Genomic DNA, 27,547 nt, shown 5'->3' with positions numbered 1-27,547 from the left:
AAAGATGGTGAAAGATGGGAAGAGTCAGTGTTGGAAGGGTTGGGGAAAAGACAGGCACACTCATACATTTTTGGTGCAGCTGTGAGTTGGTCTGACCATTCTGGAGAGCAATTTGGAATTTTGCTAAGAAATTGACCAAAATCTCCATAACCTTTGACCCCAAGATCTCAATGCTGGGCACATATCCCAAGAAGGCCAATAATTTAAATTTTAAAAAAAGAAAGGTCCCATGTATATCAAAATATTTATAAGAGCATGTATTATAATAGCAAAGAACTGGAAACAAACTAGATGCCCATCAACTGGGGAACAGTTAAAAAAGGTGCAGCACATAAAGGTAATGGAGTATTACTGTGATATAAGAGAGAATGACTATGCCAAAAACAGAGAATCATGAGAAGATTTACATGAACTGATGAAAAGTAAAGTAATTAGAAGCAGGAAACCAACATACACAATGACTTCAACAATGCAAAAGAGCATCAAAAGAGATAAAAGTGAATGCTATGGAGTTATAATGACTAATCTTGGCCCTCAGAAAAGAGCTATGAGAATGTTCCTCCCTTTCTTCTTTGCAAGGGTGGGGGACGCTACATTTAATGTCGGACTTGGCTGATGTATTGATTAGTTTTGCCTAGCCAGTTTCCTCCTCCCACGACTCTCTCATTCTTTGTAATAAGGGATAGCCCTCCAGGAGAGGGAGGAGGGGCATACTGGGAAAAATAGGGGCGATACAAAAACAAATATGTCAGTATTTTTAAGTAAAGCAACCCAACGTTTCTCCCCTGTGCCCTCTCCTTCCTCCTCAATGTATTCTGAGCTACCGCTCAGAGCTGCCAAGTCAAGTCAGCCTCTAAGTTCCTCCACTTGACACTTTGTTGACAGTTATCAAAGTACTTTGTTCTCCACTAGAAAACCAGACACACAATGACCGGTTCTCCCAAGCCTTTTAAAAGGAGCTCCCAAATGTAACTCTAGAAGAATTGTTGAGAACAGCCACAGAGCAGTAGGCCTAACAAGTGATATGCCTCATATATGGGACGCCCCTAGAAATGTCTAAACTAAGGAAGGGGAGAGAATAAGCATTTACTTTAAATTTAATTTTAATTTACATTTAATAAGTACCTACTATGTGCCAGGCGCTCTGCTAAGCACTTCACAAATACTATCTGATTTATCTTCACAACAGTGCTATCCTTATTTTACACTTGAGGAAACTAAGGCAAACTGAGATTAAGAGACTTGCCCAAAGCCACACAGCTAATGAGTGTCTGCGGCTGGAGTTGAACTCAGGACTCAGGTCCACTGCTCTGTCTGGGTGGTGCAGTGGATAGACCAATGGGGAAGAAGTCAAGAAGGCCTAAATTCAAATCCAGCCTCAGACGTTTATTAGTTGTATAACCTTGGGCAAGTCACTTAACCTCTGTCTGCCTAAGAGGCAGCTAGCTAGGGTAGCTGGAGTGCTGGGCCTGGAGTCAGGAAGACCTGAGTTCAAATCCAGCCTTAGATACTAGCTGTGTGACCCTGGGCATGTTACTTAACCTCTGTTTGCCTTAATTCACTAAAGAAGAAAATGGCAAACTACGCCAGTATCTTTGCCAGGAAAACCCCACGAACAGTACGGTCCATGGGGTCACAAAGAGTCAGACACAACTGACGAACAATTCATTACACAGCTTCTTCCAAGGAGTGTAACATCCATATCGAATCACAAAAATCACATTATCTTAGAGTTAGGAGAAGACCTTAGTATGTAACCTAATCTCTGCCTGTCCCCCACCCCCAACCCAAGAATCCCTTCCATGAGAACCAGCGGAGTAGAGAGAAAGGCACACTGGAATGCAAAGACATCTGCAGAATGAGGGGTGGGCCTAGAATGATCGATCTCTAAGGTCTCTTACAATTCTGAAGTCCTATGATGCTGAGCAAGCTAGTCCCAGCTCTGCTACTTACTTGGATAACTCACTTAACTTCCCGAGCCACAGTAAGAGAGGGATAATAAAATTTTCACTCTCCAAGCCAATGACTCCACTGACTTCACAAGCTTTTTTTGTAAGAATCAAATGAACCACTGTTCCAGAGTGTGTATTTATAAAGGGTATGTCAGTGTAAGCTATCATACAAGTAAATATTTCAAGACTTTTCCCACAAATAGGAAAATGTGTACAGTTTTCCAGATAAAAACAACAAAAGACATGATTTTCTTAGGAAATTATTGGTCCAAAATCCTTGACAGACAGTCATCAGACTTCTCCTTAAAATGACCAGTGATGGGCTCCTCCCTGGAGGTTCCTCATGAGGTACCACTTTCCACTGGAAATAGCTTTAATTATTAGATGGTTCTTCCTTACACCGAGCCCAAATCTGCCTCCCTGTGACTTCCACCCGCCAGTTCGGCTTTTGCCCTTTTATAGGACAACCGTTCAAGTACGTGAAGCTCTCACATTCTCTAATATTCTACAGACTAAACATCCCATGTCACTTCATAGGCATACGAAGCAGAGAAAAGTGGGGCCTCTCTTAACCTCCACCCTGGAGCTAGGATGAGAACGTTTTCTTACACTTAGATAAGGGTCTCAACCCAAGGGCCTCAACCTCTAAGGGCAGAATTATAGACCAGCAGGAGGAAGGCCTCAGACACTTACTAGCTTTGCCACCCTGGGCAAGTCACTTAACCCTATTTGCCTCAGTTTCCTCATCTTAATATGAGCTGAAGAAGGAAACAGCAAACTACTCCGGTATCTTTGCCAGGAAAATTCCAAATGGGGCCACAATTGAGCTACAACTGAGCTGAACGATTAGCACTCCTCCCAGTGCTGTTCATATTTGAGGGTTTCTCCTATACATTTCCTGGGACAGCCCTATTTATTTGTAGACAGGTGTATCTCCATCTCCCCAGTACTACCATGATAACTTATACTTAAAAATTGCTTGTTGGTACTATCATAAAAAGGAATAATTAAGTGATCCCACTGGGCCCTCCATCCATAGTAAGGCATCTATGGTTCTCTATAAAGAAGCCCATCTTTCACCTGCCTCCCCTCAACAGTGCCTAGTTTTCTTCTTCAACTCCCCCCCACCCCCGCCACCAGCTACGGAGGGGAATGTGTATCAGCCCAAGGTCAAGATGATAATAAATCACAGAGCTAAGACTCTAATACACATCTGCTTCCAAGTTCAGTGTTTTTTTCCATCATACCATTCATTCTGACCTCTCTGCCTCCATGGCATGGAAGGCTGGCCTAGCTCTACTACCCCACAGGCCCGGCCCCACCCAAAGGCTCCTTGTCCTACCTTCCCCTCTTTTTGGTAAAGTACTTAAAGCCACCCTATCTCAGGCAGGCAACAGGAGTTCCTTCCTCATAGGACAAGGGATGTGATCCAGACCCCACCCATCCCTGGAGGGGGGAGGGGTCCCTCAGGAAGAGAGAAAATCACAGCATCTCCAAGTGAGAAGAAAAGTGAGATGCTGTCTAGTCTAGTCCAGCCCTGATCCACGAGACCCTCTGCAGCGTGTTCGGCTACAGTGAGTTGAGAGGATCTCTTTGGTCTGGAGGCCTCTGTCAGTCTGAGACCAGCATTTTTCTACCCAACTCTCCTCTTCCTGTCCCCCAAAGTGATTGGATTCTCTTTAGTTCCCATCTACGCACAGTCCAGGGATGAGATCTGTTCCCCAGGCTGTCTCTCAAACAAGTACCCTCCTCTTCCCCATGACACACCTGGGTTCCCATTGGAGGTACTTGTTCCCAGGCCCTGACCATTAAGTTTCTGGTGAAGGTGCCAGGCATCCTCCTTAGCCATTAACACATTTCTCCATGAACCCTGGTGGTTTAATAATGTAACTCAGAAGTCATATGGTCGTCCTTCTCACGTTGGGTCTAAATGGCCTAAGTCAAAATCCCCTCAGTGTGCTTTCTTGTAGGCCTTGTTTAGCAGCTGTTCTGTTAAAACCTTCCCATCGTTCCTGCTTCTTGGCCTTATGAGTCAAAAGAACTGGGCTCCAGTCCTGGCTCTGACACAAACCGTGAAAAGCGGAGCAAATCACAATTCCTGACCCTCAGTTTACTCATCTGCAAAGTGGGGGTAATACCGTACTCCCCACTCTACAGGGGTGATATGAGAAAAGTGCTGAGTTTCTCCTCCCAGGAAACAGACTAAGTCAGTGGGGCTGTGATGTCTTCTTCCTAAGGAAGCTACTGGGTGGAGGAGTAACTCAGACTTCCCTCCTCTGTCCTGTCTGGGCTGCTCCCAAAGAGATGTCTTGTCTCTAAGAGCAAGAGTGGTTGTGTACCCAGCCTCTGCCAAAGCCCCCAAATACTAATCCTCCATTCTTAAAACTATCTCTAAGTCACTTAGCAGGGGCTACAGTCAGGTAAGCCAGAAAGCCCCAAAGGACTGTCATCTCCTGCCCCACCTCACCCATGTAGGCTAACCCAGTATATGTAGACGTGAGTGAAAGAATGCCTTGTCTCAGGCCATCCCAGTGGCCTCAGCGTGGGAGGCTCAGTTTAGATGGAGAAGCAATAGAAAGTAAACAGACAATCCAGATGTCTCAGATCCAAAGCCTCTTGTCCCTTCTCCTCTCTTCCCCACCCCCTCACCTCTTCACCCCTCTGTGTGATTTATTACAGGAGAAGAAAGGGCAGGAGGTGCAGAGAGGCCCAGCAGTGGAGATCGCCAAACTGGACAAACTGTTGAACCTCGTGAGGGAAGCGAAGAGCTGATCTAAGCTGTCCCCAGAGTGCAGGGCCTCCGCTTCCTGACGTGACCCAGAGAACTCTATGCCTCAGGCCAGGCAGCAGCCCTGGATAACCCCTTCCTCCAACCTGGCTCCAGGCCACCCCAACCCCCAACCCTGTAACCATATCCCTGAATAATGCCAGTGGTCTCATTGTCTTAAACTGAGGGAACAAGAAAGAGATCCCTGCAGATGTGCCTTTGGAGGCTATTAATTACCCCCTCCCTTATGGATATACAAAAGGTCACAGGCCACTGGCCCAGTAACCCTCAACGCCCTCCTACACAAATAAACAGGTCTCAGAGTTCACCTACATAGTTCCAGGGTTCTTTGCCCTGCCCAGACATAGAAACCGTAAGAGACAACTGAACCACAATGCAGTTTATTGTTCCGTAAAAACAGCAGTGGAACCCTGGGAGAGGGCACAGATGCACCCTCCTGGGTTACTGCAATGGCTTTGCCCAAGCTGGTCTGCCCCCCCACCAAACACACACATGATCAGGTCTGGGGTGGGATGGCACAACTCCCTGCCTGCCCCATGAACTCTAATGCAGGGGCTCCCTGATCCCACGAGCTTCAGGACCCAGAAGCAATTCTCAAGAGCTCCCACTCTCCCCAGTAGGGAATAACTTGGCTTCTGTCCCACCCATTCCCAGGGGCCAGCTCTGTCTGGTCTGGCCAGCTCCTGTCCTTCCTGCCCCAGAGGGTAGACAGCCTTACCCCAGTGCCCTCCATTTCTCCCACCTTTTGCCTCTAGCCCAAAACACAGGCTTACTCAGGCCCCAACCCAGGAGGCATCAGCCCCATGAGGGGAGGAGACATGGGAAGAGGGAAGTAGAGGATGTCCTTGACCTCCCAGGGGCCAATCCATGGCTCATGGGAGACCGACAGAGTGAGCAGGGAGGTCCCTCCTCTCCCCTTGTCCTTCTAGGTCCCTGGAATCCTCCTTCCATGGGCACTCAGCAGTCTGGGCAGGCTAGGTGATCCCAGGATGTCAGATGTCAGGGCTGAAGTAGATGGCTGCCCTCGTGCCTAGGCTGTGATTGCTGGGGTTCCTGGGGTTGCTGGGGTTCCTGGGATTGCTGAGACTGCTGGGACGTGGGCGCCTTCTCAGCACCAGTACACACTGGGTGTACCCGGCAGGCCCGGCACACAATGGTACAGAGCAGCAGAAGCAAGAGGGCAGCAACACCATTGAAGGAGATGGCGATGATGGCCCCAGTGGAGAGTCCCGCCCCCATCGCAGGACAGGGGCTTCCCTTCACCCCCCACATGCCACCATGGGCAGCTCAACCCCTGGGCCCCAGCCCATCCCTGGGGGACTTGGCAGGAAAGACGGAGGCACTGGGAAGAAGGCCCAAGGCAGCCGGAACCCAGGTATCCAGGGAGCAGAGAAGTGCTGTCCCTCGTTGGATGTTCCACTCACTGCTCCTGCCCTGCTGAGAAGCTTTCACCTTGGCCGGGGCTGGAGGCAGAATAGAAATCTCATTAGCCAAGTGGACCCCTGGACTGGGCTTGGGATGGGGAATGTTTCACCAGTAGGACTCTGAGGTCCTCTTGCCTATCACTAACTTCAACCACTGGCCATCTCTTTCTGCCATAGTGGAGGAAGTATATTTGCCCTCGAAGCACAGCAATGTGGGAAGATATACTTTTGCCACAGAGAGGGCCCAGGTTCTCAGGGTACTAGGTTTGAATTGAGTTCAAACCCTAGCTCTGTTACTATGTGATCTTGGGAAAAGTCATTTCCCCTATGTGGACCAATTCCAGCCTTTTTCAAATGAGATTGGACCAGATGATCTCTATGGTCTTACTAGTTATAAATCTTAAAATCCTATCATAAAAGTTGGTGGAAAAGCAAAATTAGAAGTTCCTGGGTCTGTCCTCATAATTGAATATGGAGACACAGGAGTTATTTGACCCTGACCACTACTTCTCAGGCACCCAGCCTCAATCTCCAGGGCTATAGGGAACCCAGTCCTCACCTAGACCAGTTCTCTGACAGCAGAAAGCTTGTCTCCCCATGAAACCAGGGTCAGGCCACGGAGTCTAGACCCAGAGTTCAGGCCCCTATCTCTGTTCTATGTCTTGGCCCAGTCATGGTATGGAGGCCACAGGTAGGCCCTAGAACCAGGCAACAGATGGTAGGAAGGAGTGATTCTATTTCTGGGGTAAAGGACAACATTCAATTTTCCCATCCTGAGGCCCTCTCTGCCTCACTGGGCCACCACCAGTTTTGCCTTCTTCCCCCTCCCCCAGCCTTAGTAATCCAGGCTACTGAATTGGGGGGAGGGGGGTGGTCCTGCCAAGCTGCTCCCAGGAGATGGGTCTCCTTCCCCAGACTATCAATCAAAGAAGATTGGGGTGAAAGTAAGGACATCATCTGGCACGGACATCTAGGAACTATGTGTTTATGGGGGAGAACAAGAGTCAGAGATTTCCACGCCCCCCCCTCCTCCCAGGGCCCTCTCCTTCGGAGTTCCCAATACTCCTACTTCAATTCGGTATTGGGGGTTGGGAGGCGGAACAGGTAGGAAAAGGAAGCAAAGGAATCAAGTCTTTCCCAAAGAGTGGGTTCGCGATGCCTGTGCACGGTTATGTATGGGTACATATCCATCTCTAAGCCTGGGGGGGGGGGGGGGGGTGGGTGAAATAGGGAGACAAGCAGAGGCCAAAGGACCTTAAGGGGCTTGAGGCGGGAGGGAAATGCACTGACCTCGGAAAGGAGAGCGTGGCCAGGGGCTATACGACCCGCGGCTTGGGGGGCCGGGAGATCCCGGGGGGAGGGCAGGAAGGGGCAGCTGCTTCTCCAAGGGGATCTGCCCTGCAGGGGTCTGCTCACAAGCACCCCTCCCCCTGATCTATTCCCTTCCCCCCCCAGCCCTAGCCGGAGGGGCCCTTGACCGAACGCGGGTGGGGGGCGCGGGCCCAGTGACACAGCTAGGGGATCAATCGCCCTCCCCCCACCCAGATGCCCACCAGACTTGTCCTACCTCCGCATCCTCCCTCGGGGTCCGGGCCCCCGGCTTAAGCCTTTGCCCAGGCCGGCAGGAGGAGGCAGGCGTGGGGTGGGGGGTAACGGCCGGGGGGGCGGCCCACGGGGGGCGCACGCAGACCCACGCTAGGAAACTTTGCAGGGGTCAGCGTGGGGAGCGTGCGGGCGGGGCCGATACCTGGGTCCCGAGCGCGGCGGCCCAGAGGCTGGGGCCGGGGCTCCAGGGATGCGCTGCTCCGGGGCCGCCGCCGCCGCCGCTGCGGGGGCCCGCCGGGCGGCGGCTCGTCCTCCTCCAGCTGCGGGTCCGGGCGCGGCACGCTCCGGGGCCTCGCCTCGCACGGGGGGCTGCTCCGGCCCGGGCTCCCTCCGACCGAGCCTCCGTCACGCTGCGCCTCCCGCAGCCCGGAGCCCGGGGCCGGCGAGCCGGGCTGCTGGCGCTCGAGCTCCGACTCCGGCCACGGCTGCGGCTCCGGCGGCTGCAAAACAGCAACGAGCCCCGCCCCCAGTCGCCTGGCCCGGCCCGGCCCGGGCACTGGAGCCGGGTAGAGGCCCCCCACGCGCGCGCGCGCGCGTCGCCGCTGCCGCCGCCGCCTCGCCATTGGCCGAGCCGCACGGGGGGCCGTCGCCATTGGCCGAGCTCTGGGGCGGGAGGCCGCCCCCGAAGCCCCGCCTCCCGCCCGCCCCATCTGAGCCCCGCCCCCTCGGCTGGGCTCCGGAGCGCTGCGGTGGGGACCAGGCTCCGGAGGGCGGGGGAGGGATGAATGATGGAGCAGAGTCAGGCGGGGTAGAGTCAGATGCACCTTCCCCTACGGGGAGCTTGTTCCCGGGGCTGCTTCCAATATGAGGGGTCCGAGGGCTGGGAGAGGCCCACACCCACCCATCTAAGAAGAGTCAGGGGAGGGCTCTGGGGGGTGGGCTTGGACACCTCCCTGCTCTTTCAGAGCTGGGCACAGGGTACCAGGCATCGCCAAAGACTGCCGTTTCCCTCCAGACCTCTTCCTGCTGGGGTCCAAAGACTGTCTCATCCCCCACTTACCCGCCCATGGTGGGGAGAAATCAATTCCGTGAAACAAGCATGTACTGACTCTCCTTTGGAGGAGAGAGGACGTGCCGCCCTTGAGGTCAAGGGGTTCAGTCTTTTGGGGGACGCCTCTCAGCGAGACAGTCAGGAGAAGTACAATCAGGAGCTAGAATGTGTAGTGTGTGTGTACCCGAGGTTATGGAAGTTCTATTTCAGTTCAATTCGGTTTAACAGGGAAGAAGCAATTGTCGAAAAAGAAAAGGCAAAAACCTTGGGAATAAGTTACCGTGTCATCTTAAAGTGCATGATAGCTAAAGCACATAGTCTGACCTACACTCTAAATCTAGGAAGTGGACTTTAAAATGTTCAAAGAAAGGGTGAGCAAAGATCTAGCGGCTTCAGATTCTACAGGAGAAATGGCCTAAGGAAAATGGGAAGTTTTCAGGAACAGAACCAGGGCATAAATAAGTGATTCCAATGAATAAAAGGGGGGGGGGGGCAGAAATTGTCTAATGAGATTCATATAACTTCCCAGGGAATTCAGTGACCAACTCAAATTTGACAATCAATTTTACAGAAGATGGAAGCAGGGGCACATAACTGAGGATGGATGCAGACAAGTCACATGGTCCTGAGAATCAGGAATACTAAAAAGCCCAGAGTAAGCTGATGTTGTCAAGGAATATAAAAGACAGAAACTGGACCTGTTATTTCATTATAAGGAAATTCCTTTGGGAGGAAGCTCCCTCTACCAGTAAACTCTTAGAAAATTGCCTAAAGTACTGAGAAGATAAGTAATTTGCATAGAGTCACAAAGCCATCCCAGGCCAAAGGCCGAGCTTGAACCCAGGTCTTCCTAGCTATGAGGCTAGCTTTCTATTCATTTTGTCACACTGTCTCTCAAGGAATATTAAGGTGACAAAAAAGGGATTAATTTATAGTTATTGGGAGGGGGCAATAAGAGGATCAAAGAAGGAATAGAGAGGCTGTTTTGTTTTGCTTTTTAGAACATTTTCTGTCCACTTTGTTGTTGGTTTTTTTTTTTGCATTGTGAATCTAGCAACAAATAAAATGGGTATTTCCATACACATAGTAGAATAGAAAAGAGGATTGTATATGAAGTTGAGAATATTATATACGACATGCTAAATTCAAAACATAACTTTCAAAGCTGTTCTTCTTGACTCTGATTTTTTCTGGCTTTCTGTTCTCTTTTAATCATTAAAAAAATGCTTCATTGAACCTTTTTACGTTCTTTCTATGGGTTACTCTATCTGTCAACCCTCCCCTTTTTTGCCCCTCTCTAACATAAAAAGAGAAAAATGAAAACAAAACCTTGTGACAGATATGCATAGTCAAGGAAAGCAAATTCCCACATTGCCTGTGTTCAAAAATGTATGTCTTATTCAGCATCTCAAGTCCATCCTTTTTTTTTGTCTAGAGGTAAGTAGCATGCTTCATCGCTGGTCCCGTGGAATTGTGGTTGGTGATCGAATTGCTAAGAATTCTTAAATCGTTCAAAGTTATTTTTCTTAACAACAGTGTTATTATTGTATAAATTGTTCTCCTGGTTCTGATCACTATACTCTGTATCAGTTCATACAAGTCTTCTAAAACCATCTTTTTATCATTTCTTATAGTGTAAAACCTTTCAACTCATATATATGTACATATATACATATACCATAATCTGCTGGGCCATTTTCCAATTGGTGAGCACCCCTTTTAGTTTCCGGTTCTTTGCTACTACTAAAAGAGTTGCCATAAATATTTTTGAACATATGGTTCCTTTTCTCCTTTACTTAATCTCTTTGGGATACAGGTCTAGTAGTGGTATTGCTGGGTCGCAGTTCAGTGACTTTTGGGACATAATTACAAATTACTTTTCAGAACAGCTGGACAAATTCACAGCTTCCCCAATAATACATTTCTGTGCCCTTTTTCTTGAAACCTGGATGGGAAAATAATAACAGACCATGATGAGAAAACAATACTATTCAACTCCTACTTTACTCCTTTGTTCTCTAGCAAGGAATCTGGCCCTTAGCTAGGGAAAGACAGAACAAAATGTTAGGAACTGAAACCCAAGATAAGAGAGTATATCATTCCACTCACTGAGTTCAAGGAGCAAAGTCCTCATGGGGAACGAAATTAGTAGCTGATGTGACTGCTAATATACTCTTTGTAATCTTTGAGAAATCATGGAGAATAGAAATACGATAGTACTAAAGATAGAAAAATATCCTATTTTTTTTTCAAAAAAATAGATTATGTGATATACAAGCCAATGAGCTAGACTTCAATTCCTGTGCTTTATTCAATTTCTAGTGCTTATTATTAAGGGAATGATTTCTAAATTCTTTAAAATGGGGCCAGTGAGTATTAGAACCAGCAAGGGTTTATCAAGAATAAGTCATATCAGACTAACTTCATTTCCTTCTTAGAAGTGGTAGATTAGGCAATGCCATAAAATAATGCATGTAGGTCTCAACAAGGTGTTTAATTAAAATCTTTCATGATACACTTGTGGAGAAGATAGAGATGACCTAGGTGATGATAGATAGATTCAGGACTGGTCGAATGTTTGAAGACTCAAGGAAGTGATTATTGGATCAACTTGAGGAGAGATCTCTGATGAAGAGCTCCAGGCATCTGTTCTTGGATTTGACCAGGAGACACTCAGCATCTCAGCTAAGATTTGAACTGAGGCAGAGATGGCACCTGGAGAGAATAGTTAACATTTTGAATGACAAGGAATAGATTAAAAATAACTTGGCAGACAGAAATGATTGGTCAAATCTAGTGAGGTAAAATTTAATTGAAATAAATGTAAAGTCCTATATTTAAGCTTAAAAAAAAAACCAACTAGGCAAGTACAGGATGGGAGAGAACTGGCTAAACACCAGTTTATGTGAAAACAATCTAGGGATTTAGGGGAAGAACAGGTTAATAAAAATCCATTCAATTAAATTAAATTCAACAAGCATTTATTAAACACTTGCTGCATTCCAGTGCTAAGTGCTACAAAGCTACAAAGACGAAAATGAGACCATCTTGATTTCAAGGAGCTTCTGATTTCCCGGGGAGGGGGGGAGGCATGGAAGTACAACATATGTGTATTGTGAGTGTGTGTGTGTGTGTGTGTGTGTGTGTGTGTGTGTGTGTGTGTGTGTAAGGAAATCAAAATCATTTGAGGGACTTAGGAGCTCTGATCAACACAAGGTTCAACCACAATTCCAGAGGACTCATAATGAAGCATCTACCCACTTCCAGACAGAAAGTTGATTGATTCAAAGTGCAGATTAAAGCCCTTTTTTCACATGGCTGATGTGGAAATTTCTTTTTCCAGACTATGTATGCAACGGATTTTATTTTTCTTCATTTCTCAAGGAGGGAGAGAGGGGAAAATTCAGAACCGAAAATAAAAATTAAATTTAAAAAAAGTAATTTCAAGGACAACAAGTGCTAATACTTGAGGAGAGATTGAGAAAGGCCTCCAGCAGAAGGTGGCATCCCCTCTGTGGTAAAGGAAACCAGGGATTCTTCAAAATGAAAGTGAGTTAGAAATCAACAGGGTGACCTAGCCATCAAAACAGCTGACATCATCTTAGAGAGCCGGAGTGTACAGAAGAGGGAAGGTGATAACCAAGAAGCATTTATTAAGCATGCATTTATTCTGCGGAAGACATTGTGCTAGGCACTGAGGATATAAACACAAAAAAGTAAACATCACATGCTCTCAAGGAATTTACATATTATTACATGTTCACAGATAAACAAAACACATACAAAATATATGTTTGTATAGGGTATAGACAAACACACAGTAATGGTGGAGGTGAACATCCACAACTGAGGGAATTAGGAAAGGCCCTTTAAAGGAGGTGATGAGCCTTGAGAACCGGGTAAGAGGGGCAGCTATGTGGTACAGTAGATAGAGTGTTGGAATCAGGAAGACTTGAATTCAAATCCAGCCTCAGACGCTTACTAGCTGTGTGACCCCGGGCAGGTCACCTAACCTTGATTGCCTCCCCCACAAAAAAGAAAGAAAGAAGCTGGGTAAGAGTTACAAGAGGTAGATGTAAGATGGGAGACCATCCGGGGCATGGGGGCAGCCTGTACAAAGGCTATGAGATGGGAGAGGGAATATCATGTACAGGAAATCTGAAGTTGGTCAGTTTGGCTGGGTCATGTTGGGGGTGAGGTAGTAGGGAATGGTCAATGTGTAATCAGACTTTCAACTGAATGGAACGCACTACTTCCCAAGACAGATTATCCCACTAGTACACTAGGAGAAATAGACAAGTCAGCTGGGTTCCTTCTTTTCATTCCTCCATTAGCCATGGCCAACATTCCAAAGACACCAACGAAAGCAGTGCTGTCATACGGACCATAGATTAAACTTGTTCTCTTTGGCCCCAGAGGGTGAAATTTGGGATGGCAGGTGGAGTTGGCAGGGAAAGAAAAGCTCCCTAACAATCAGAACTGAGCAGAATAGTCTGCTCTGAGAGGTAGTGAGTTCCCCTTCCCTGAAGGGATTTAGGTAGAGGCTAGAGAACCATTCTTCAAGTATGTTCTAAGGGAGATTCTTGTTGGTGTGTATGGACTATACCAGATAGCCTCCAAGTTCCACTCCAATTCTGAGATTCTGGGATTCTGTGAAAAAAATATTAAGTGACTCAAGAACACTGTTCAAAGGGCACTGCAAGCATCAGACTGAGGAAGAGCTAGGGTTCAAGTTTTCCTTCTGACACATACTGGCTGTGTCCGTAGTTAAGTGACTTAATTTCTCCGTGCCTCCTGCAACTCTCTAGGATTATAATTGTTGCTAAGCTGCGATCAGTGGAGGATATTTCCACACAGGGAGTTCCCCATACTGTTCTAGAGTTCAGAGAAGAGGGAGCTAATTGAAAGCTAGGGGTCAAGGAAGGCTTCATGGATGGAGCAGGGAAATGGAATTTGAAGGCAGGGAGGATTTGGACTCATTTGAATGAGTTGTGGTTGGGTAGAGACTTATGATAATGTGAATGAATGATTCTGGATTCTGACATGCAGTCAGAGGTAGAAACAAGCTTGAGGAAATAGGGTTGGCTGGGGCAGAAGGTACTTGTTTATTCTTTGTTGTTTTGTCCTTCACTCTCGAAGAGGACCGTGACATCAAGAAGATGATGCCATGATTTGCAAATGAATTGGATTTAAGTGAGGGAGGGCTGTGCAAGGTCACTAGCCTCACTTTCTCCTCAGGAGCCATTTAGGTCCAGTGGCCTGATATTCACCCGGACAACTGGAGATGGCTCCCAAGGGTACTTGAGGGGAATGATGGACTTGTAAATTGAGGTCAAATCGTGAAAGGCCTTAAACGCTAGGCTGAAGAGTTTAGATTGATAGTGTAAGCAGAGAGGACCCTCGCTGGGTTTGAAGTCAATTGGCTTGACAATTATCTTGGCTCTACCTTTTAATAGCAAGTCCCTTGAGCTGTCCTCTCCTCATTAGTAAAATGACAAGACCATCCTCAAGGCTACTTCCAGACCTAATATTCTGTGGTTCTGTTGGGGAGCTATCGAAAGCTGCTCAGTAGATGAGGAGAAATGACCAGAACTATATTTTAAGAAGATTAATCTGGCTGATGGTGGAGTGCCGAATGGATTGGAAGTGGGAGAGACAAGAGACAGGGATATCAATCAGGAGACTACTACAAAAGTCCAGACAAGAGGTCATGAGGTCCCAGCCTAGTGTGGGCTCAGTGGGATAGACCGGATACGCTAGTAACTGTTTAAGCTCCAATACTCCAGGAGAAAAGAAATGGACGTATAATGTACTTAAGTTTAATCTTCATTATTAACATTTTGTCCATCATTTTCTTAAGTCTAGACAATCAACAAAACAAGAAATCAAGCCCTGATTTGTAGCTTCTGCAGGTTTCCGAGGTGGAAATTGGCTCTCCCAAGCTGATAGAAGCTGTCTCCAGCACACCATGGAACAGACTTACACTAAAGATCGAAGTCTTCTTGGAAATGAGGGCATTTCCTTAATATGATATTGCCCTCCAGTGGGCTGCCTCCCTTCTCCTTTTCTTCCTTTGCCGGTGCCTCATCTTCCTCCTGCCCCTTAAATAAAGGCATCTCTTAACACTGTTCTCAAGAGCTTAGCCTCAAGTGCTCAGTATTCTGGGGACCAAGCCAAGCCTTAGGAACCAGTCCCAGCCTTGACTATCTCAGGCCAAAGCTAAGGGAGCTTTGCCCAGGGCCCGGGAAACCCGAGGAGCATGAGATCAGACCTGTTGTGTGAGCCCACACAGAAGGGCTTTGTGTGAGGGACAAAGAGCCCTGAGCACAGAGAGAAAGAACCAGGCCAGAATTGGGGTGGGGTGGGGTAGGATGCTGAGGCAGGAAGGAGAGAAAGGGGCAAAGAGAAAGAGGGGGAGAGAGATAGAAGGACACATTTTGTACCCTTAGCCAAATCTTCCCTGTCTTCAAAAAAAAAATCCTCCCCAGCCTTGCTAAGCCCTTAAGCTGTCATTCTATTTCTTGCCTCACTTTCTCTGACAAACTTTTTGGAAAAGAAGAACACACTCACTTATCTCCGCTTTCTTACCACCCATTTTCCCATTCTCAGCCACTTGGAATCCGGCTTCCTCCTACCCCCAACCAAAAGCCTCTTCTCCATCAACTCCCTTTCTTTACCTTGCATTTAACCATTAAGCATTTAACCATTATAATTGAATTCTACTAGAAACTCTGTTCATTCACTGTGATCTGTGACATTGAATTTAGTGGATATGCTCCTGCCAGTCTGACCACTCGGTCTTTGCCTCTTATTCTGGTGTCCTATCTCCTGATCCTTCCATGTCGGCATCTCTCCTCTTTTTCCTCTCTCTCTCTCTATTCTCCTAGGTGATATTCCTACAGCTTCAACTCTCAACTCTATTTGTGACTCCAAAATCTCTATGCCCCGAGCTCTAGCCCTGTACTTCCAATTTCCTGCTGGGCATCACCCGGATGTCCCACCACCACCTCAAAGTTGGCATGTTCCAAACTGAATTGTTCATCCTTTCTAAAAGACTCAGTGGTTCCCCAACCTGTCTCTTTCTGTCATCTGCCTCTCACTTCCTTATCTCAATCACTTATCAAACCCTGTCCATTCTACCTCAGTAATATCTAAGACTTGTCCCTATCTTGTCTTCCACTGAAAAAATCCAAGCTCAGGCCCGTTTTGCCGTATTACTGAAATAGCCTCCTAATTGGTCTCTCTGCTTCCACCGTCTCCCCTCTCTAATCTCTCCTCTGCACTGCTTCCAGATAAATGTTCCCAAAGCCCAGTTCTAATCATATCACTTGCTCACTCAAAAATGTCAGTGGTTTATTATTGTTGCCAATCTCCTCGGCCTAGCATTCGAAGCCCTCCACAGCCTAACCCCAACCAACTCTTCTATCCAACCCTCCTCACATGCTAAGCCTTAGCCCATCTGTCCTCCTCACTATTTCCAGAGCATAGCATACATTTTCCCACCCCTGCAACATTGCTCATGATGTTCCCAGAATGCTTTTCTCTTCCATCTCCATATCTCTGAAAATCCCCTTCATTCATCAAGGTGCAGAATAAACATCATTTCCTCCATGATGATGTCACTGACGCTCTCCTAGATGGACTGTCTCCCTCCTCTGAACTCTCTTAAAACTTGGTTTATCCTTATAGCTCTCATCAGCCACTGCCTTGTATCACAATTGATTATTTGAACAACGGCATTACCTCATCTAGACTGCAAGTGTCCTAAGGGCAGGCATTCTGTGTTTTCTTTTTTCCATAGCACACACCTTGCAGAGTCATCTCCAATTGTCCTGATCTATATCTTGTCACTGGACCCTGATGGCTCCAGAGGAGAAAGTGAGGCTAATGACCTTGCACAGCCCTTCCTCACTTAAATCCAATTCACTTGCAAGTCATGGCATCATCTCCCTGATGTCATGGTCCTCTTCAGGAATGAAGGACCAACAACAGCAGCACACAACTCAAGCAAGTTGGTATAAAAGTACATTGGGTTTGGAGTTAAAAGTCCCAAGTTTGATTCATGGCTCACAGCTGTGTGACCTTGTGATAGCCAGAGAATCAGGGACTCTCAGAGGCCAGGTAATGTGATCTCCACCTGAACAAGAATCCGTTTTACAATATTTGATATTCACCAAGCACTTATTAAGCACCTACTGCATACTAAACAGTGTGCTGGGTATTTGTCCATAAGGACAAGAACAAAACCATCTTGGCTTTCAAGGAGCATTCATTCTATTATGGAGAATGAGCACAGAGAAAAATATAAAATATATACAAAGTAGAGGAACAGGGAACAGGATAGCCCTAATATAAGAGGTGGCAATTGAACAGAACCTTAAAGGAAGTTTTTTTCTGCCAGGTAGAGGTGAGGAAGAGTACATTTCAGGAACGAGGAATGGTATAAGAACACAAAGGAGGTAATATAGAAAAAGCCTGGGATGGTGGGCTGGAGCCAAATTGTGAAGGACTTTAAATGCCAGAAGTTTATCACAATGATAATAGGGAGCCATCGAAGTTTCTGGAGCAGCTGAGTAACAGTCATATTTGTGCTTTAGGACTACCCATTTAGCAGTTCTGGAAGATGGACTGGAGAAGGGAGTGCTGAAGGCTGGGAGATCAAACCAGGGGCTATTTCAGTAGTCCAGGTGAGAAAAGATAACAGCCTGAAAGAACTTGGTCAGTGGCTTTGTGAGTGGAAAGAAAGGAATGTATGGGAGAGATGTTGAAGAGTTAGACTCTACAAGAATGATTAAATGAGGAGTAGGGGAGGAGAAGGATAGGGGAAGAGAGAAGCTGAGAATAACTCCTAGATTGTAAACCTGTATGATTGGAAGGATGCTGGTACCCCTAACAGAAGCAGGGAAGTTGGAAAGAGGGGATGGTTTGTGGGGAAAGATAATGAGTTCTGTTCTGAACGTGCTGGGTTTAACATGCCTAAGGGACATGCAGTGGAAAATGTGGAAAATGTTGGTGTGGCAGTTAGTGATGTAGGATTGTAGTGCAGGAGAGAGACTAGGACTGGATATAGACATGTGGGAATCATCTGTGTAGAAATGATGAGGGAGGAGCAGCTGGGTGATATAGTGAATAGAGCACTGACCCTGGAGTCAAGAGGACCTGAGTTCAAATCCCACCTCAAATACTTACTAGCTGTGTGACCCTGGGCAAGTCACTTAACCCAGATTGTCTTCAAAAAAGAAAAGAAAAGAAAGAAATGAAAGGGGAACATCCCTGACAAGTGCTCATCTAGACTTCTCTTAAAAACCTGGAGTGAAGAGAAACCCCTCTGTCTCCATTCCCCTTCTGAACAGCTGTGATGGTTAGGAAATTTTTCCTTCTATCCAGTTGAAATCTGCCTCTGCAACTTCCACACATGGCCCTTAGCTTTGCCTTCTGTTTTTGTTCTACATGACTGCCTTTCACATCGCCGAAGACGTCTATCGAGCCTCTCTCCCCTTCCCCACCACAACCTTCTCATTTCCAGGTTAAACATTCCCAGGTTCTTTGACCTATCCTTGTAAGGCTCCTGTCCCCTCACAGTCCCAGAAACCATCCTCTGGGAAACCTTTAACCTGGTACTATTCTTCCTAGAATGTGGTCCCAGAACTGGACACGATATTCCATGTGCACAGGGCAGAGTGCAAAAAGACTCATTCTTTTTGTTTGTTTTTGTTTTGGGGGAGGCAATCAGGGTTAAGTGACTTGACCAGGGTCACACAGCTAGTAAGTATCTGAGGCCTGTTTGAGCTCAGATCCTCCTGACTTCAGGGTTGCACCACCTAGCTGCCCCTCCCCTATCATTTTTTATGTAGACAATTCCCAGATTTCTATATCCAGCCCTAGCCTTTCTCCTGAACTCCAATCTAGCTGCCTCTCACTTCCCTCATTCTTAATGGGCAGTCTCCTCAATCCCACATTGGCTGTTTGGGCCTCCATATCAAACTGTTGACTTTCAGGCCACTAAAACCCCCAGGTCTTTTTGACACAAACTCGTATCTAGCTTTGCTTCTACCAACTTGTACCTGACAAGCCAAACGTTGAATGTAGACTCTACATTTTCTCTACTAAATTCTATCTCTTTGGATTCTGTTCATCACTCAAGCCATCCAGGATCTTCTTGTAGTCCAACTGTCATCTACTGTTTTATCATCTACAATTAATAAGCATACCATCTATATGGCTTCATTCAAGTCATTGATAAGAATGTGGAATAGCAGAGGACCATGGATAGAACTCTATGATATTATGAGACTTTCTTCTCACCTGAGATTGAGTCAATTTAACCACTCTTTAGGTCCAGTTGACTAATATCTCATTGTTCACGAGACAGCATTAGAGACTCTGTTAAGTGCTTGGCTGACATATAGATAAACTATCTTCATATCATTTGGAAAGAGTTCTATAATTGGAGGCAGGAGAGGCCTGGGTTCAAATCCCACCTCTAACGTTTATTAGTTATGTGATTGTGGGCACATGAGCTCTCTGGGCTTCAGTTTCTTCTCCCATAGGCTAGGGGCAACAATACTGGTAGTATTTACCTCACATTATCGTTATGATGATCAAACGAAGGAATGTATATAATGGGTGTTCAAGGAGAACTAGCACCTCTGGCACGATGGCTTGCCGAGCCCTTCTCAGGGCCGCCCATCCACCTTTGGTGTCCGCCTGGCACTCAGCTCTCACCCGTGGCTCCAAGACATTGTAGCATATGCAGCAGCCACACCCTAGTAAAGCCATCTTGGCAGATGGGCTAAAAACCAAGTTGAAGGTAATCGATGGGCCACAAACTTGCTGGTCAGTTAGAGCGATATCTACCCAGGCATGTGAAGACTGCCCCCAGCAGAATGGGCGGATGAGAACAGTTTGTTCCAATGGCCATGAAGGCAGTCAAAGCAGGCGCTGTGGAGTGCTTAGAGCTTGGTCAGATATCAAAGATGCCAAAGTCATCCACTGCATCCCACCAGGCCATTACCGGTCATCCTGGTTTTTGTCTTGCCACTGAACTTCGATGACTCTGGAAGAGAGAATGAGGCTGACGATTGTGAGACTCTGCTTCACTTAAATCCAATTCACAGGCAAGTCAAGACATCAGTCATTGGTCCTCTTCAAAAAATGAAGAATAACAATCCTTTACAAATATTAAAGTGTGATACAAAGTTGCTATCATCTTTACTATCCTATTCCTCTGCTCTACCGGTCTAGTTTTCCTATTACCCCCCCCCAAAAGGAAATTAAGTTAACCTCTCTAAAGGATGTAACCTTTCAGAGCCTCAGTGTTACCATCTATCCAATGGGGTTATTAATTCCTGTATTTCATAGCACTGATAAGTATAATGGTCTCTCCTCCACCATAAGCCCTCTCTGCAACATCTTACACTGTTGACCACCTTCTCCTCTCAGGGATTTTGGTGACACTGCTCTCTCTTGGGTCTCCTCCTACCTGGCCATTTTTTCTCAGTCCCCTTTGCTAGATCTTCAACCCAGTCACTGTGGGTGCCCCTCAAGACTCTGCCCCGGGCAGCTTTGAAAACAATATGTAGTATTTATTATATAGGTTTTCTTGAAATGGAAATTTATTGTTTTATATTGAATTCTCTCTTATGCTCTGCTGTGTACATGGGAATGTTTTTTTTTCTTTTCTTGTTTTGTATTTAAGTTTAAAATAAATAATATAATTTACAAAAAGAAAAAGACTCCGCCTTGGGCCCCCTTGCTTTCTACACCATCTCATTTGAGGATCTCGATCAGCTCCCGTGGGATTAATTATCATCTCTACGCAATCAATTCCCAGAGTTCTCCTGTCTCTCCTGAGGTTCAGTCCCACATTGCCAACCGTCTTTTGGACACTTCCCATTAACATTTCCCTCAAGCGTCTCAGCGTGTCACTTAAGAAATGCTTGGTGGTTGGTTAATTCTTATAGTTAGGAGCAAATAAATATTGAGAGCTCTCTGCCAACTAGGAGGTGCTATAGAAACATCAGAAATTATCTACATGTAGTGTATGTTCAATAAATGTTAAATGAATGAATGAAGAAAAAGAAAGATGGGGAAGGGTGATGTAGGAGTTTGTCTTTGAGTGGTTTTGTATGATAGGAGTGGTTATTGGTCCAATGAATAAAGCATTGTAATTGGAGTCAGGAAGATCTGAGTGAGTTTGAATCCTGCCTCAGATATTTACTAGCTGTATGGCCTTGGGGAAGTCGCTTAACCTCTCCGAGCCTCAATTTCCTCATCTGTAAACTGGGGATAATAATAAATAGCACCTACTTCCCAGGGTTGTTATGAGGATCAAGTGAAATCATATTTGCAAGCCTTAGAGTACCACGTGAATGCTAGCTATCATTATTATGGCCGTATTTTATTTTTGAAGTGCTGGGAGTATTCCTGTTTGTATCTCCTTGTGTTCCTTTGGTTGGTGGGAGGATTAGAGAGGAAGATGATAAGAATAGCTCCTAACCTGCCATGCATTCGACGCTTCCTATGTGGCTGACAGCAAGCCTGGGATTATGGAATGGATAAATGAGATCAACCACGGTGCCCCAGGCCCTGCATCCCAAACCAACATGGGGGTGATCTAGGGCAGAAGATACCATGGGGTCTCAGTGCTGGAAGGAACCCCACGGGTCGTTTAATCCAATCCACACTGAAACAGGAATCCTGTCACAGCACCTGTCCTGGGGATGTCCAGGCTAGGAATTGGATGCCACAGAGTGGGATCAGAGCTGAAAGGGGATCATGAGAGCTAAACTAGGCTCGGGAATTTTAGTTAATATTAAGTCAGAAAGCTTTTAGGTTGTGAAACTGAGCACTTTTCGTTCACATGCAGTTCCAATTACTGGTAAGTAACCCTTAAAAATGTACTCTTGTGGTCTGGATTTTGTGGTAGATGTGGCAGAAAGGCAAAGTAGGAGCAGATATAAGACTGGAGCCTCTGATCACAGTGGTGGGGGTGGGGTAGAGGTGGGGGTGGGACTGGGGTGGAGGTAGGGGTGGGAGAGAAAGGGGAAAGTCTACAGGGAGCAGAGGCAGCAGATCTCTGACCCCAGGGAGCCAAGCAGACTGTGAGAGCACCAAGGTCAGGAGGATCCCATTAAGCTCAGTGAGACGGGAATGTTTAAAATTAGTGAAAGATGAAAGTACTGGAACCAAGGGCAAGGTCCCCTGTAACGGTTCCAAGTAAGAGCCGGTGCCCTTGGGAAGCTGACCAAGATCAGCCAGTCTCGAGGCTAGATCTTTTTAACCTGTGTCAGCTTCGAGTCAGGATGAATGATCCCGGAGCTGAAGTCATCAGAAAAGCAGTTCTCAATGGCACCTTGTTCCTGAAATCCTCATGGGGCTTTGGCCTCCACAGAAACCCAGAGGGTCAGCAGAGACCAGGGGAAATGAACGTGGGACTAACACCACTGTCAGCCAGTGTATCTGACTGCCTTTTGCAAGGAAGTGCCTGAAGAGGGAAGAGGGCTGGGGAACAATAGACCCCGAGAGGTCAGGGATTGGGAGGTCTCCCTTCTCCCCCTACCCCCACAGTGAACCGAGCTCACTGCTTCTTGCTTATTAAAGGAACCTTGCAGCTACTCCTTCTAGTCAATTATAGCTGCCCTTGGAGAAAGGTTTTGCATGAAATTTAAATCCTAGAGGTCATTCCCTTCCTGCCCTTAGCCCCCAGTGTTATCAGTAATAAAATTAATGAGTGTGAAAGCAAATCTAACTGGAGGAAATGCGAGCTACTATACACCTGGAGCCAGAATGAGAATGATCTGAGCTGGTTAAACCTGAACTGCAGAGGACGCTTTTTGTAAACTACTATTGCAATAACCCCCTAATTGGTCCCTTTGCCTCCAGTCTCTCCAATCCTGCTCTCTAATCTACCCTTCACGTAGCTGTCACTCCCATACTCCAAAATTCTCCATGGCTCCCTACTACCTCTGGATATAACTGTAGCCTTTAAGGACCTCCAGTGTCTGGCTCGAGCTGCCCTTCCAGATTTATTTCATACTCTGCATTCCTACTGAGTGAAGTGACTGGCTGTTCCTCAGCCCTCCTTCTTTCCACCTGTGCTCCTTTACCAAAACTACACCCATGCCTGGAATTGACCCCCTCCACACTCCATCTGCTGACAGTGTTTATCTTCGAATCCCAGCTCAGATGACACTTCTCCACAAAACCTTCCCCAAGCCTCCTAGATGAAAATGATTTCTCCCTCCTGAGATTTTCTCTGGGCACCTTGGAACTCTCTTTTGCCCTATGTGCCCTATCATCCTTATGTGTAGGTATGTGTTGTATCCTCCCCATTAGACTGTGAACCCCACAAGGGTCAAGGACTGGTGTCTTCAGGCCCTCAGGGCCCAACACAGTGTCTGCCGTGGCAAGCACTTAGTGATGTTTGTTCAGTTCAACAGAATGGGCTCATAGACTGTTAAAGATGGAGGAACCTTGAGAGTCATCTCGTCCAACTGAGGCCTTGAGAGATGAAATGCCCAAGATCGTACATTTGCAATCACACACACACACACACACACACACACACACACACACATAGAATCACACTGTCACAAGTCAGAGGTAAGGTGATCTCATGAAAAGAACCCCAAATCAGAAGTCAGAAAACGTGGCTTCGAACACCGACATCACTCCTGTGCTGTGCAGTCTCTGAATCTCAGTTCTCTTGCTTGTGAAACAGTGATAACAGAGCTGGTTCTACATAACTCACCTGCTTGTAGTTAAATTCAAATGAAAGAGCTTTAAAAACCTTGAAAAGGGTTACAAGGACGTGTCATATGGTCAGCAGCTAGGTGGCGCCATAGTGCACAGAGCCCCAGGCCTAAAGTCAGGAAGACTCATCTACCTGAGTTCAAAACCGACCTCAGACACATATTAGCTGTGTGACCCTGGACAAGTCACTTAACCCTGTTTGCCTCAGTTTCCTCATCTGTAAAATGAGCTGGAGTTGGAAATGGCAAACCAGTCCAATATCTTTGCCAAGAAAATGCCAAAGTGGGTCACGAAGAGTCAGACGTGACTGAAACAAAACAACACAATACGCCTCTTAGACTTTTCTCTTGTTTTATTGACATATTTCATATTTACATTGCAAACATTTACAAGATGACCCCATACACACACACACACACACACACACACACACACACTCCATGGGAGGTCTCTTAGAACATAATTAAACCAGTAAAACAGCGACATAGTGACCTCATCTAAAAGTGGATGCAACATTCCCTACCAGCTGATGAACTGCCGATATCACACCAGGTCTGGAGTCAGGGAGATCTCAGACACTTACTAGCCGTGTGACCCTGGGCGGGTCACTTACCCGATGTCTGCCTCAGTTGATTCAATTATAATTATAGATAATTATAGAGCCTATCTCACAGGATTGTCATGAAGACCAAACGAGGTAAGATTCATAAAGCACTTAGCATGGCATAGGAGCCATATAAATGCCTGTCTGTCCCCTTCCCTCCCCCCTTGCAACATCCCTTCCTCATACTCATAGAGCCTATGACAAAATTAAGCTTAAAAGGACGACCACGCCTTGGAATTGTGACAATGTGTAGGTGACTCTGTAGGCTTGTGTCTGCAACGGGGATGTGTGACCTTGGATGAGTCATTTAATCTAGTAATATAATCATAAATGCACACAAAATCATGAATAATCGCACGCTCACTCTCAGGGCTGACCTGCCCTCTGCACCCTCGGCCCATCCCGGCCCTATGCATCTCCCATAAGCTTGGCCTGCCCCCTGGTGGCCACTGTCCCAAAATCCCTGCCAACTCCAAAACCTGAGAATTATAACAACATGGAATCTGAAAAACCAGAAGGAACATCCAACATCATTTAATCTAGTTTTCCAATTCTGTCTACAACATTACTGATGAGCGATCATTATGTCTCTTCTTGAATATCTGCAGTGACAGGGAACTCACTACTCAACAAAGGCAGCCATCCACTTTTGGACAGCTCTAACTGATAAGAAATTCTTCCTCAGACTGAGCCACTCAGCTGTCTCCCTATAACTTCCACCCCTCAATCCTAATTCCACCCAATGAAGCCAAGCAAAACAAGCCTAATCCCTTTCAATGGGACAGCCCTTCAGATATCAGAAGGCAATGTTTAGTGTGCAGCTCATAATGCCTCTAGGAGAGAAGAAAACATTCCAGAGCCCCACCGGCTCTTTCCCTGCCTTCTCTCCCACTGTCCAGCCCACAGAAACCTCTACCTTTCCCGGCCAATTATGCACATTTTGGAGTCCTCTAGGAAGATGAGGCCACTCAACTCAGGGAACCAAGTCTGAGCTCGGAGATCTCCAGACATCTGGTCAAAGAAATGGAGTCTGGTGTGGTGCCTCTCTTCCTTCATTTTATCCATTGGGTCCTGTTGCCCTCGGATCCTTTCCTGCCCCCCTTCAGGCCCTCTTCTTCTGCTATCCTCCAGCTCCCTCTAGAACAGAAGTCCTGAAGGTCCTATGATTTCCCTTGTCTTCTTTTCTTTTCTATCTCTTTCCCTCCAGTCCCAGTATCTCTTCCCCTCTTCTCCTTCCTACTGGCTCTCAAATTGTTCTCCTCCTGCCCCTCTACTTTCCCCAGGTCTGGCACTGAGAGCTACAGAGATCTTGTCTTCCCTGGGGGCTGTTCCGAGTAAGATCACAATCCAGGGCTCAGGGAGGACCAGGGCTGGAGCTGAATCTCTACATCTGTTTGGAAGGACCTGTTTTCTGGCTCAGACCCAGACTCCCTAGGGTCAGGGAAGGGCTCGGATCCTAATAAAGATTTACGATGCTCCTCCTTACTCGGCTGTCTTATGGTACCGAGTATGGAGATCTTGCCTGCAAGACACATTGAGATCTTTCTGTATCTCTCTCTGTCTCTCTCTCTCTCTCCCCGCCGTATCTCTCCATGTCTCTGTCTCTCTCTGTGTCTCTCTCCCTTTTCTCTGACTCTGTTTCTCTCTGTCTCTGTGTCTCTGTCTTGTTTCTGTGTCTTTCTATCTCTGTCTGTCTTTCTGTGTCTGTCACTGTCTGTCTCCATCTCTCTCTTTTTCTCTCTCTCTTGTGTGTCCAGACGGACTTGGATACCAGGAGAGAACCCAGTAAAGTTAGCCGCCCCCCACCCCAGCTTGACCAGCTGCAGACCTAGCTGTGAATAACCTAGCCAGAGCCCCTCCCTCTCTTATTTTATCCACATTCGATACCTACCACAAGACAGGGTCAAGGAGGGGTCAGGATAAATTTGCTCCAGTGGAAACTCCCTAGGGATGAAGGGTGGGGAGTGGGTTGAAAAATTAGTCATAGCTCTGAGAGGTTAGAAAAATAAAAGCCTGGGGACCCCTGCCCTCATCTGGAGCTTCTATCCAATTTTTTCCTATAGCTTTAGGGCACTAGAGGACACCCTCTCCCCCCCACCCCCAGCTGCCTCATGGTGTCTCTGGAATAAGATCAGGAATACCAGACTGGAGATCAGGAAACCTGGGTTCTAGTGTCAACTCTAACACTAACTCTTGGGATGACCATGGCCAAGTCACTCCATGCTTCTAGGCCTCAGTTTCTTCATCAATAGAACAAGATGGTTGGACCAGGTGCCCTCTTAAGATCCCTTCTAGCTCAAAAAGCTAGAATTCAAGGTAAAGGGTATGAGCTACTCAGGGGGCACAGAGTCTTGGCTTTGGAAGGAGCCTCAGAGGTCATTTATTATTCCTGAAAATTTATTATTTCTGGAAAAAATTCCTAAAAATATTTCATTATTCCCATTCCTGAAAAGGCATCCCCTGTACATTGTATCTGACAAATGTTCTTCAGGTCTCTGCTTGAAGACCTCCAGGAAGAAGAAGCCCATCTCTGATTGTTAAGAGGGGGCCATCGTCAGTCGTTCTGATCTGTGCCTCTGGACTCAGGATAACTCTGGAGGAGGGGGCAGCGCTGAGGACTTTGCACAGCCCTGCCTTACTTAAATCCAATTCATATTCAAGTCACGACATCACCCTCCTGACACCATTGACCCTTTTTGAGAATGAAGGATGAACAATAAGAGGACAGCTAGGTGGCACAACGGATAGAGCGCTGGGTCTGGAGTCAGGAAGATTCATCTTCTTGAGTTCAAATCTGGCCTCAGATACTTATGAGCCATGTGACCCTGGGCAAGCCATTGAACCCTGTTTGCCTCAGTTTCCTCATCTGTAGAATGAGATGGAGAAGAAAATGGCAAACCACTCTAGCATCTTTGCCAAGAATAAGTCCAAATGGGGTCACAAAGAGTTGGACGTGACTGAACAACACAATTAAGGGATTTTTTTCTTTTTATTTGCCTTTACATCAAGGCTAGATTATTTGCCTTGTTGGACTTCTCCCCTTTGCTCCACATTCTGCCCTTTTGTTCCTAGCCATTTCAATGCAGGCTGAGGCTGGGGAGCCGGGAGCCACAATGGGGGGGAGGGGCAATGAGGTAGTAGCAGTGATGACGGCGTAGTGTAGAAGGAAATAAGCAGGAACTTACAGAGAGTTGAGGAGGGCCCTCAGACTTGGGAAAGCAGGGTGTGAGGGGACGGGATGAGGCTGAGATGATTTAGAAGGCTGACTCCCCTTTCCTTGGTTTCCCCCTCAACTCCCTAAACACACACACACACACACACACACACACACACACACACACACACACCCCTTGGCAAGCCCAGCTGGGGTGGAACTAGGACTCAAAAATCTAAGAAGAGAGGTCTCCTAGAGGTCTCCTAGACCTAGAG

At 46.8% G+C, this 27,547-nt stretch overlaps 1 protein-coding gene across 1 annotated transcript in view; it reads left to right on the top strand.

Moving 5' to 3' along the window:
• Window positions 1-5,030, top strand: part of LOC118832128 (dynein intermediate chain 1, axonemal-like) — a 79,672-nt gene extending 74,642 nt beyond the window's left edge. Inside the window, exon 8 of the mRNA XM_036739559.1 lies at window positions 4,632-5,030. Coding sequence (XP_036595454.1) covers window positions 4,632-4,724 — 93 coding nt within the window. The 3' untranslated portion in view covers window positions 4,725-5,030. The remainder of the gene's footprint in view (window positions 1-4,631) is intronic.
• Window positions 5,031-27,547: the final 22,517 nt, after the last annotated feature.

The sequence above is a fragment of the Trichosurus vulpecula genome, chromosome 9, assembly GCF_011100635.1.
Source record: "Trichosurus vulpecula isolate mTriVul1 chromosome 9, mTriVul1.pri, whole genome shotgun sequence".
Lineage (NCBI taxonomy): Eukaryota > Metazoa > Chordata > Mammalia > Diprotodontia > Phalangeridae > Trichosurus > Trichosurus vulpecula.
Note: the sequence above shows the minus strand (reverse complement) of the source record. Positions and strands in the feature narration are given on the sequence as shown.